This window comes from Podarcis muralis, chromosome 1 (genome assembly GCF_964188315.1).
Source record: "Podarcis muralis chromosome 1, rPodMur119.hap1.1, whole genome shotgun sequence".
In the NCBI taxonomy this organism is placed as follows: Eukaryota; Metazoa; Chordata; class Lepidosauria; order Squamata; family Lacertidae; genus Podarcis; species Podarcis muralis.
The window spans coordinates 16,105,575-16,117,785 of NC_135655.1; the positions used below are offsets into that span (position 1 = coordinate 16,105,575).

At 43.5% G+C, this 12,211-nt stretch overlaps 1 protein-coding gene across 1 annotated transcript; it reads left to right on the forward strand.

Annotated features, from left to right (window-relative positions):
* The first annotated feature begins 387 nt into the window (after positions 1–387).
* On the forward strand, positions 388–7,973 carry HSP90AA1 (heat shock protein 90 alpha family class A member 1). The gene is made up of 11 exons (XM_028707844.2): positions 388–546; positions 2,178–2,336; positions 2,426–2,792; positions 3,014–3,147; positions 3,505–3,813; positions 4,265–4,430; positions 5,225–5,415; positions 5,499–5,646; positions 6,004–6,272; positions 6,776–7,109; positions 7,247–7,973. Exons 2-11 carry the CDS (start codon positions 2,178–2,180, stop codon positions 7,354–7,356), a joined length of 2,187 nt encoding a protein of 728 aa, XP_028563677.2. The 5' UTR covers positions 388–546; the 3' UTR covers positions 7,357–7,973.
* The last annotated feature ends 4,238 nt before the right edge of the window (positions 7,974–12,211 follow it).

Consider the following 12,211-nt stretch of genomic DNA (forward strand, 5'->3'; position numbering starts at 1 on the left):
GCAATTCTGCCCCTCCTCATTAGTTCGATGAAGGATGGGAGGGGCAAAGCAAAGAAAATGCGAGAAGCCCCGCCCTTGCTTCTCGGCTGTTCTCCGTAACGAGGGCGACGGCGTCACCGCGCCAAGCTGCAGCGTTTCCCTCCTCCTCGCGGGGACTTCTGCGCTAGCGCACGCGCAGTCTCCCGCGAGGCGGGGGTAAGAGAAGACGACAGAGCCCCTCGCATATCAACTCGGCGAGTTTCCATGTGGGAAGGTGAAGAGAGGCGCGGCTAGCGCATGCGCGCCTTGCCGCATCTCCCCCCTCCCAAGCTTGGCTCCTCCCCTTTCCCCCCTCGCGCGGGAGGCGAAACCCCGCCTGCTCCCCGCCCCGCGCGTTCTCTGTCAGTGAAGGTTCCCGATGGTTCTGGAAAGAGGCGGCGGCGAGGCTATATAAGGCGAGCGTGAGGCGGGGGCGCCGCGCAGTGCAGCTCGAGAGGAGGTAGCGGGAGAGCGAGCTCTGTGAGAGGAAGCGTTCTCAAGCAGCCTGGTAATCCAACAGCCGCCAAGGTGAGGAGGCCGTTCGGTAGGGGGACGGCAGTTGGCGGTGTCAGTTGCCCCTCACGGACGCCCGTCGCGACAGCCACAGAAGTGGCAACGGAAAAGTGACGGGGCGGAATTGCCGGTGCTTTGAGGTGCCGCGCCGTGATGGGGAAGGGGAGAAGGACGGAGGGAAGAAGTGGCACGGCCGGCAGCGTGAAGGACGGAGTTGGAGGCGGTTGAAGAGATTTTTTTTTTTGGGGGGGGGAGGTTTAGAAGGCACAAGAAGGGAAAGATGTCTCTTCCCCACACATAAACACCTCAGCGAAGCAAATGGGCCGCGTGTCTCTTATTCCCGCTCTCGCCGCTCATTCTAAGTGTGCGTAGAAAACTGTACAATAAATAGTCGGCGTTTTTTGCGGGGAAGAATAAATAGACAGGGTTGCTCGGGGCTAACGGGCATAATAACGGAGCCGATAAGCGGGAGCTCGGCGCGGAAGGCGGTTACGTCGAAGGAGCGGGCGGGTGTTCTCGGTGAGAGCGGGCTCGATTGTCCAGTACTGGGGGGGGGGGGGAGGAAGGGAAGATGGAAGCGGCGCTCGCGGGGGCGGCGGTGGTGATGGGGAGGCGGATGCGAGTTGGGGTGCGGGAGGGGGGGGGGAACGTCTTCTGCCGTGGCGGCGCGTGCACGTTAAGTCTATGGCAGCTTCGCGGCGCGGCCGAGAGGATTGGCTTGTCAAAGCGCTGGTGAAGGGAGGGGTTTGAAAGGGCAAAAAAAGAGAAGAGGGTGGGCGGGAAGGCTCTAGCAGTTTCTAGAAGGATTTAGTGTGTTCCGCGTCGAGGCCGGCAGGGGGCGCAGGGACTGGCGTCTTGGGAGAGCCAGTGGAGTGTCCCTCTTTCATTCGGTTCCTTTCGCCGTTGGTCGTTTCGCTAGGCAGGTGCTGTTGAGTTGCAGGTGCTGTTGAGTCCCCCCCCCCCCCCCCCCGAGTTTCAGGTTTAAATGGTTCATGTTACAGTAGCAAAAAGCCACAGCAAGACCATCTTTAAGCCTTCTTCAGAAGTTGTTAAGCTTGCGGAATTCGGTGGAGTTTAATGCCGAGTAGATGCAGCCAGCGCACACACAGCAAACATTGGCCTTTCTTTAATTAATTGCCAGGATTTCTTAAAACTTTTAAAACGGGTGCATATTATGTATGGCAGAGTGAACTTTTTTCACAATAAGATTGATTTGTCATTGCTCCATGCAATGTATATTGAGAGTCTGGGCTGGTGATTGATTACATAGGGTGCTGCTGCTAGAATTACTCCCAGGCGAGCAGACTGTTGGGAAATACTGCATCATTAAATGAGTTCTCTTATCTATCTTGTAAGCAACTTTATAACAGGAAAAATTTGCATGGCAAGCTGCTTTCAGAAATTCTTGATCTGTGAAACATTACTTTGGGAACTGTTATTGATGAACTAGTTAACTGTCTAGTATGTACAATATTTGAGATTAAGTTAAAACTGACTCCCCACTAAAGTAAACTTTAAACACAGTTTTCCTACATAGATAACAGATACTTAGGACCCTAGTTAGGATGCTTAAAGCATGCAATTGTTAATTCAGTGGCTACATTCAGTGACCTGTGCTTTAAAAAAATTTTCTTTACTATTGGTAGATGCCAGAGGAAGTACACACACAAGATCAGCCAATGGAGGAGGATGTGGAGACCTTTGCCTTCCAGGCAGAGATAGCTCAGTTGATGTCCCTGATCATCAACACTTTCTATTCCAATAAGGAAATCTTCCTCAGGGAGCTTATCTCTAATTCATCTGATGTAAGTAAATCTTCCAAGGGGTAGAAAACAAATAATTGGCTTATGTTAAGGTTTCCTAAACACTAAAAAGGCTACCTTGTGTTCTACAGGCTCTGGATAAAATCAGATATGAGAGTTTGACTGACCCAAGCAAACTGGATTCTGGAAAGGACCTGAAGATCAACCTTATTCCTAACAAGCATGATCGTACCCTGACCATTGTGGATACTGGCATTGGAATGACCAAAGCCGATCTGGTGAATAATCTGGGAACCATCGCCAAGTCAGGCACCAAAGCCTTCATGGAGGCTTTGCAAGCTGGTGCAGATATCTCCATGATTGGTCAATTTGGTGTTGGTTTCTACTCCGCATATCTGGTTGCTGAGAAAGTAACCGTGATCACCAAGCACAATGATGATGAACAGTATGCTTGGGAGTCTTCAGCTGGTGGATCATTTACTGTCCGGCTGGACAATGGTAAGAAATGTTAATGTTCTCCTTAGTAAATTGCTATGATTCTAAGAAAAACTAGAGCTCTGGTACAAAACTAGATCAGTAATTGTACTGAGCCAACATATTATGCACATTAAAACATTACATTTTCTAAAGCTGGCTGTTTGGAATTGTTACTTAGCAGTCAAATACTCAAAATAGCTTTTGTGGCAGTGGCAGTTAACTTCTGTAACTCTGTGTTGCAGGTGAGCCTTTAGGCCGTGGTACAAAGGTTATTCTACATTTGAAGGAAGATCAAACGGAATACATTGAAGAGAGACGAATTAAAGAAATAGTCAAGAAGCATTCTCAGTTTATTGGATATCCAATAACACTTTTTGTAAGTGACTTTGTTTCCAGAGCCATTATATTGTGTACCAGATACAAAAATCATAGTTCTTCATTCTCCTTGAACTACCAAGCAGTTCACTTATGTGTGTCAAAAATAGCAAGGGAAGCAAAATTTTCAGTGCACGCTCAAGCGTTGGTAAAGCTTTAATAATGAAAGGTTGCAGCAAATTATTTTGAATTAACTAGTCACTCTAATAGGTTGGAATAGGAGGGCAATTGAAGTTCAAAGCTGCGAAAGAAAGTGGTATTGTGGAGGTTTATGTGCAACCAGTGGTCTTTTCACTTGTTACGTAGTTTAGTCATGCAAATTCACTGGCCATGTTTCAACTTCGTTTTTTGTGGGCAGGTGGAGAAAGAGCGTGATAAAGAGGTGAGTGATGATGAGGCTGAGGAAAAAGAGGAAGAGAAGGAAGAAAAGGAAGAAAAAGCTGAAGATAAACCTGAGATTGAAGATGTTGGCTCTGATGAGGAAGAGGAAAAGAAAGAGGGTGACAAGAAGAAAAAGAAGAAGATCAAGGAGAAGTACATTGACCAGGAAGAGCTGAACAAGACTAAGCCAATTTGGACCAGGAACCCAGATGACATTACTAATGAAGAATACGGAGAATTCTACAAGAGCCTAACCAATGACTGGGAAGATCATCTAGCAGTCAAAGTAAGATTGTTACTTATGGAAAGCTAAAGTTGTAGTATAGCTTGATTGTAGAAAAAGCCCTCAATGAGGTTTACAAAATTGATGAAACAATAACATTACTAAAAAAAAATTGCAATCAAAATTTAAAACATATAGAAAGTCAAAACCACTGACAAGTTAAAACTCACAAAATTTTCTAAAAATGTAGGCAGGCTTGCCTAAATAAGAATGTCTTCAGCAGGCACCAAAAAAGAATACAGTGAATACATGTGCCTACTATCAATGGGCAAGGAGTTACAAAGTGACAGTGCTGCCACACTGTGCCAATGAGTTCTTACAGAAGTGCTGCGGGTATTACATGGCACGTGTAAAAGTGCCTATTCTGCCAATGGAAGTGGTCACGTGGGCACATAGGGGGTGAAGGAATCCTTTGTTTCTCCAGATGTTTCACTACAACTTTCTCTTTTTGCAGCACTTCTCTGTGGAAGGGCAGCTGGAATTCAGAGCACTCTTGTTTGTTCCAAGGCGTGCACCTTTTGATTTGTTTGAAAACAGAAAGAAAAAGAATAACATCAAGCTGTATGTGCGCAGAGTGTTCATTATGGATAACTGTGAAGAATTAATCCCTGAATATCTGAGTAAGTGAATAGCTCTGCATCTGCTAAGTGGTATCCTGGTAGATATAGGATGGAAGTTGCTGCTACCTGTGATGCGTGCAGAGTGGCTTGGAAGATGTATAACATAAGTGTAAATGCAGCACTTTGCATATCTTGAGTGAATTAATGCATGTTATGTGTGGAGTGCTTCTGTTTTAAATTCCATTTTTTAATAAGCTCTAATGCCAAGTGAGTGATGTGTGTGCAGCATAATAACGCTGCCATGATGTACTACCTTTTTTCTAAATCAGGCTTTCCCAAATCTAAGAATTCACTTGCCGCTCAAAGAGCTTACAGAGTGTGTCAGTGACCCCAACCTAAATTTTATGCAAATATGAAGTAAAATCAAGAAGTATATAATCAACATTTATTAATGATCAAATACTATAACGAGGGAAAATAATGATACCATGCATTGATCCCTGTAACTAAAACAATTGGCAGTAAAGCAGCATTTTCCAATAATAGTTGTGGATTTGTCTTACTAAATAGAGGCTTCTCATTTGCAAAGGAGGTGAAAATGCCCATGGCAATTATTTCTGATTAATCTTTATTCACTTGCCATCATAAACTTCAACAACCCTAGGCTATTTTTGACCCCAGGTCTTTATTAACCCCTTGCACTGTGCCCTATCTACCCTAAGGGATGACCGTTTCAAGAAACCTTGTTATAAACTGAAAGCAACATACAATTACTTAGGCATATAAATAACCCATGTCTAGGAATAGCTAGATTATCACTCTGCATGATAGACTAATGAATATGTTCTTCACAGATTTCATGCGAGGTGTTGTTGATTCAGAAGACCTGCCTCTAAATATCTCCCGTGAAATGCTGCAACAGAGCAAGATTCTGAAAGTGATCCGGAAGAACTTAGTCAAGAAATGCTTAGAACTCTTCACTGAGTTGGCAGAAGATAAAGAAAACTACAAGAAGTTCTACGAGCAGTTTTCCAAAAACATTAAGGTTGGTTGGGTCATAGAATGCACTTTCCTGTGCACCTTGAGTCTTGGGTAACACCTAACATACAAATTGCAACTTTCTTCCAGCTTGGCATACATGAGGATTCACAGAATCGCAAGAAACTATCAGAGTTGTTGAGATACTATACTTCTGCATCTGGGGATGAGATGGTATCATTAAAAGATTACTGCACCCGGATGAAGGAAAACCAGAAACATATATACTACATTACAGGCAAGTTTCACTTTTATAACTAGAAGCTAAAATGACTACAACTTTCAGTAGTGAAATGAAGTCTAGTTACCTTGATTAACAGGATTATTGGGAAACTGTGTTGTTTAGGTGTTGCGTTTTAGACTGACTTGAGTATTGACCAAGAGTGGCTTTATAGAATTTGAATTTGTTGCACAGGTTTGCCATATTTCATCTTCTATGTTTTAGACTATTGTTACTTTGGGCATTGATGCTGCATATGTTTGTGGCTTGGTAGCAAATTTCATTTGAGGGAAACTGTTTGGTCTTAGACGTAACCAATTTTGGGGATGGAGGAGTGCGTAGTTAAAGTAATTGAATCTGTTTCTCTCTTTGTAGGTGAAACCAAAGATCAAGTAGCAAACTCTGCTTTTGTGGAGCGCCTTCGTAAACATGGTTTGGAAGTAATTTACATGATTGAGCCCATTGATGAATACTGTGTACAGCAGCTAAAAGAATTTGAGGGGAAGACTTTGGTTTCAGTAACAAAAGAGGGACTGGAACTTCCCGAAGATGAAGAGGAGAAAAAGAAACAGGAGGAGAAGAAAGCAAAGTTTGAAAGCCTCTGCAAAATCATGAAAGATATACTTGAAAAGAAAGTAGAGAAGGTAAGCATGAAATAATATATAAACTCTGGTAAAAGCAGTTGTCAGATTGTTTCTTGCAAGTTCATAAGTTATCTGGTACTGTTAGACTATTAGTTCATCTTGCCAAGCAACAATTTGCAGAAGTTCTTCCAGCTCTGACTCTTAAGAGTTTAACTGGAGGTGCCAAAGATTGAATTTGAGACCTAATCCCAGCTGATGTGATACCTGTGGTGTTCACCACTATGCCACCTTTCTAATCCTTGTCTAAATCTTTTTAAATTCTTAGTGCTACCTAATGGATTGCTGTTTGATAACTAAAGCTTAATTATGCTGGTGCACTTGGTGTACTAGCTTGGTGTTGAGATGATTCCATATTACATTATGTTGAAGTAGCCTGCATGTATCCCCATTAGTTTGGTACAAACTAAATACCCAATAAGCTAACATTCACGTGCAAAAATGTTAGTACTGTAGCACATTTAGCTGTATGGATTTTCTCTCTAAATCTCTGTGTACTTACCTAGGTTGTAGTCTCCAACCGATTGGTGACTTCCCCATGCTGTATTGTGACCAGCACATATGGCTGGACAGCAAACATGGAGAGAATAATGAAAGCACAAGCACTCAGGGATAACTCCACAATGGGCTACATGGCTGCCAAGAAGCACCTGGAGATCAATCCTGACCATTCTATTATTGAGACACTGAGGCAGAAGGCAGAAGCTGACAAGAATGACAAATCAGTGAAGGACCTGGTCATCCTGCTGTATGAGACTGCTCTCCTGTCATCTGGCTTCAGTCTAGAAGACCCCCAGACACATGCCAACCGTATTTATAGAATGATAAAACTTGGTTTGGGTAAGTTAAATCTCGTTAACTAAATGTTGTATAGTTGGGAAAGCTTTATTGTTGTGGAAATAAACATAGTATAGAATTCAATTTTTGCTAAAGATACTAGTTAAATTTAGTGATAAAACACTATAATTTAATTACAGGTATAGATGAAGATGATACTGCTCCAGAAGAAACTACCCCTGCAGTTGCTGAAGAAATGCCACCACTTGAAGGAGATGATGACACATCACGCATGGAAGAAGTGGATTAAATGGTTGACTTCTTGAAAGAGAAATTTGGATATATTTCTTTTGCCCTTGGCTTTGAATAAGTTATATTTTGTACATTATGAATGTGACCTGCCAAAATGTCTTGACACTTGTCTGCATTCCCTCTTTATATTTATTTTTGAAGATGTTACACCTTTATTTTTGTTAAATTTCTTTTTAAAGTTTATGTGAGATGCCATTGAGGGAGTGTCTTCTTTTGACAAATAACACTGTACAATCCTATATACAGGTGAATAAATTCTATTGGTTGTGGATGGCAGGGTTTTGAGGTTGGCTGTGGACAGAAAAGGGGGGATACGTTGGGAGCTTAGATTTGTTCTGCAATGTTGCTGTTAAGCCTCTGAAGTTCTGATAACTCAACCACCTGTAACATACAATGCCTAGTAACTAGGTATTGCAACTTTAAAAAGTGGAATATTTAAACATCCTATTCAAAGTTCTGGGATATTGATGTTTAGTCTTTTTATATACTGTAAAAAGGATTCTAAATTCCACACTTAAAATAGATTAGAATCTACTGTAAATCTATTGTGACTAATGCAGTTTTGCATGTACAGTTACTCTGGAAGTATCTAGAAATAAAAGTGTTCAGAATGTATCTTGGTTGAATTACTTGGTTTTCAATGGGATTCCTTTACTGGGGTCTATAGGCAGCTGCTGCCAAAGTTTGATCAGCATACATGCTGAAAAATTTAGTTACAGCCTTAATTATGAGAGAAACTTTTATCCTACTCTTCAGCCAATAAAGGCTCCTAGAATGGTCTATAAAACAAAGTGCAAGCTTACAAACTTCAAAAAAAGATGGTAGTCGTGAACCTGGCTTTTAAAACTACATGGAGGCCCTGTGTCAGTGCTATGTTGAGAGGAGGCTCTGGGGTGGTAATGACCACTTGCTAATTCCTGTTACATAGGTTCTTAAGATTCACTGAATAAGAGTGATAAAGCTTGGTAACAGTCATACTAAGAGTTCCAGTACTTACATTGTCCTCACCTTGTTGGTGAGAACCAGGATCGTAAGAGCGCGCACACAAGCACCTGATGGTTCCTTTGTCGTTCATCTCTACACCTCTGGTGTCATATTTTATCAGTTGAGTGGGTGTGTAGCTGGGAGTACTATTTAATACGAATGAACTGCTTCAACAGATGTATTGATTTATGAAGTATTGATTCACCAAGTGACAGATGACTTGCTTTGAAGGTTAAAACCAGTACTTTTAAGTTGGGATTGAAAATACACCAGCAACCAGTGTTGCTGGTATAGTGTTCAGGAGTCTTGCCACCTTGTCTCCATCAAGACCCTGGTGGCTATATTCTGAAGCAGCTGAATTTCCAGGCTGTCTTCAAGTGCAGTCCCATGGAGATGACATTAGTCATCAATCTTCGACGTGCCTAGAACATGGATTACTGTGGCTAGGTCTGACCTCTTTAAATAGGGCTGCAGTTGATAAAACAATCATGGCTAACCCCACCACCTGAGCCTTTGATCTGTGTGAGCTCTCAAGAAAATTCCCAAACTGCATAGTTGGTTTTTCGGGTGATGCGGTGTGCCACCCTGTCGAAGGCTAGTTGTAAACCACTTTCTGTAGCATATGGTATCCCAACCCACAGCACCTGCAACATTACTCAATATTTTTCCTTGGAATTTCTCCCTTACCCATCCCCAAAACAACCCCCAAGTACCAGTTTAGAACTTTACAGTATAGCCTCCCTGGGATCAGAAAATGGAAAAGAGACAGAACAGCAGAGAGATGAGACTGCAACCCTCATGATGACTTCTTCCAGTGGTTTCATGTAGATGGGGCAGAGCAAATGTCCCCCAGCACCATTCTTCTGAGAACAACTATCCAGGAGTGACCAGAACCCCACCATAAAGCAATGCCTTCAAGCCCCAACCCAGACGAGCTATTCAGAAGGTTACCATGGTTGGTATCAAATGACACCAAGTGGTCCAGGAAAACTGTTCCACATAACAAGACTGAATAACAAATAGGATGATATGATGATGAATACTTACAGCTCACTTTTCACCAAATGGTGCCAGTTCTGCTCCAGAGGCTGGGATCTAAATATTGAATTACAAGAAAGGAGATTCCAGCTAAACGTTAGGAAGAACTTTCTGATGGTAAGAGCTGTTCCAACAGTGCAGCAGATTCCATCGGGAGGTGGTGGATTCTCCTTCATTAGAGGTTTTTAAGCAGAGGTTGGATGGCCATCTCTCAGGGATTCTTTAGTTAAGATTCCTGCATTGCAGGGGTTTGGACTAGATGACTTGTGGTCCTTTCCAACTCTTTAGTTCTATGAGTCTAGGGTGGGTTGCAAAAAGACAGCAATTAAAAACAAAGCACATACTTATTACCAGTGCTTTTTTCCCCTTAAAATGTTTAGGGGTACTCCTTTTCCTACTCATATTGATATACTGCCCCGCAATGAGGCCAAACTTAGATTCACAAAATGTTTAGGGGTATGCATACCCCTGTGTCCCCCCCCCAAAAGCACTGCTTGTTACAAATAATAAAAGTACAACCACAAACCATCCAGTAACAAAATGAACAAAGCAGCAGCAGTAGTAATAATATTAGAATGGCAATGCACAAGGGCTTGAGCATGGCTTCCTTGCAGCCTCCCCAAGCACTGTGCAAGGACCTCAAGCTGCTGTAGCTCAGAAAATGAGGCATCGTCTCCCGCGCAGCAGTGAGAGGATGCCAGACAACATGGCGCCATTAAGTCCCAGTCCAGGACCATTAGCCGCTCTGATTCCAACACCTAAGCAGCTTTCTAGACAAAAGAGCCTTAGAACGCTGAGCAAGGGCAATGCAGGAAGCGAATGCTTCTTGCCCCCTCAGGAGACTTGGAATATCTCTTCCATTTCAGCACACCCGGACTGTCTGTCTTGCTTTCACTCTCACTTCTCCTGGGCTGAGCATGCAAAGGATACAGTGGCCGTTCTGCTGGCATAGCAGTGTGTCTCTCCCAGTCACTGAGTGAGAGAGACACTCAGACACACTTCTGCAACTATATCCAATGCATGCTCAGCCCAGGAGAAGAGGGTGAAAATACAGGTAGGTGGCTGAGTGGTTTTCTGGGATACGCTTATGTAGATAAGCTTTCCATGCCAATGGTGATGTCATAGTGCAGCATGTGCGACAGTTCTGTTACCATAGTGGTGAGCGTGGCATGGAACAGATTGCCTTGGTGTGAGAGGTGCCTTCTTCGCAAAGGCAAAATGCTAGCACTTGGTGGCTAACAGAATTAAAAATGACCCAAAGGTAGGTTTCTAGATGTAAGTGTTTCCTGGTTTGGAGATGCAGATCCTACTGTTGACACTAAAATCAGTAGATGTCAGAATCACAGTACAGTGGTACCTCGGGTTACGTATTCGTTCCGGAGGTCCGTTCTTAACCTGAAACTGTTCTTAACCTGAAGCAACACTTTAGCTAATGAGGCCTCCTGCTGCTGCCGCGCCGCCGGAGCACAATTTCTGTTCTCATCCTGAAGCAAAGTTCTTAACCTGAAGCACTATTTCTGGGTTAGCGGAGTCTGTAACCTGAAGCGTATGTAACCTGAGGTACCACTGTACTGTTAGCAGAGGAAGGCTAGCACTGTTGGCCCTGACAGCCTGCAGGTGAATGCCCTTCTCATTACTGCCTGAGTCTTCTGCAAAGTGTGTGGTCAGCCACATAAGCTATATACTTTTCCCCCTAGCTTTTGGAAGCGCTCCTGTTTCTCCTAGGAACAGAGCAAGCCTGGTGGACTGTACCTGCAAACGAGTTTATTCAGAAGAGGATAACTACCCTCCAACACTCCTTAGAAAGTAGAGACATTCTTTCACTTGGAGATTGGGTGGTGCACAACAATAGTTGTGTCAAGGTTATATAATGAGAACACTACAGTGGAACCTCGGGTTACGACGGGGATCCGTTTCAGAGGCCCTGCCGCAACCCGAAAATGACGCACATTGAAGTGCTGCGTCTGCACATGCGCAGCGCGATTTAGCGCTTCTGTGCACATGCGAGTGGCAAACCCGGAAGTAAACCATTCTGGTACTTCCAGGTTTGCCGCGGACGTTCACCGAAGCGGACGCAAGCGGAGGCGGACATAGAACGAGATTTCATAGAATCATAGAGTTGGAATAGACCACAAGGGCCATCGAGTCCAACCCCCTGCCAAGCAGGAAACACCATCAGAGCACTCCTGACATATGGTTGTCAAGCCTCTGCTTAAAGACCTCCAAAGAAGGAGACTCCACCACACTCCTTGGCAGCAAATTCCACTGTCAAACAGCTCTTACTGTCAGGAAGTTCTTCCTAATGTTTAGGTGGAATCTTCTTTCTTGTAGTTTGGATCCATTGCTCCGTGTCCGCTTCTCTGGAGCAGCAGAAAACAACCTTTCTCCCTCCTCTATATGACATCCTTTTATATATTTGAACATGGCTATCATATCACCCCTTAACCTCCTCTTCTCCAGGCTAAACATGCCCAGCTCCCTTAGCCGTTCCTCATAAGGCATCGTTTCCAGGCCCTTGACCATTTTGGTTGCCCTCCTCTGGACACGTTCCAGTTTGTCAGTGTCCTTCTTGAACTGTGGTATTTGACTGTATTCTATTAAGGCTGCTGGGAATTACAGGTCTGTGAGGTCAGCACCCTTAACAAACTACTATATTTTTCCGGGTATAACATGCCCCCATATATAAGACGCCCCCTATTTTTAGGGACTCCAATTTAAGAAATCCCCACCATTCACTAACCGTGTATATGATGACTCACAGATTTTCACATAATTTTAAACTAATAAAACCTAGTTTTATACACGGAAAAGTATGGTATATTTGGTTTTGC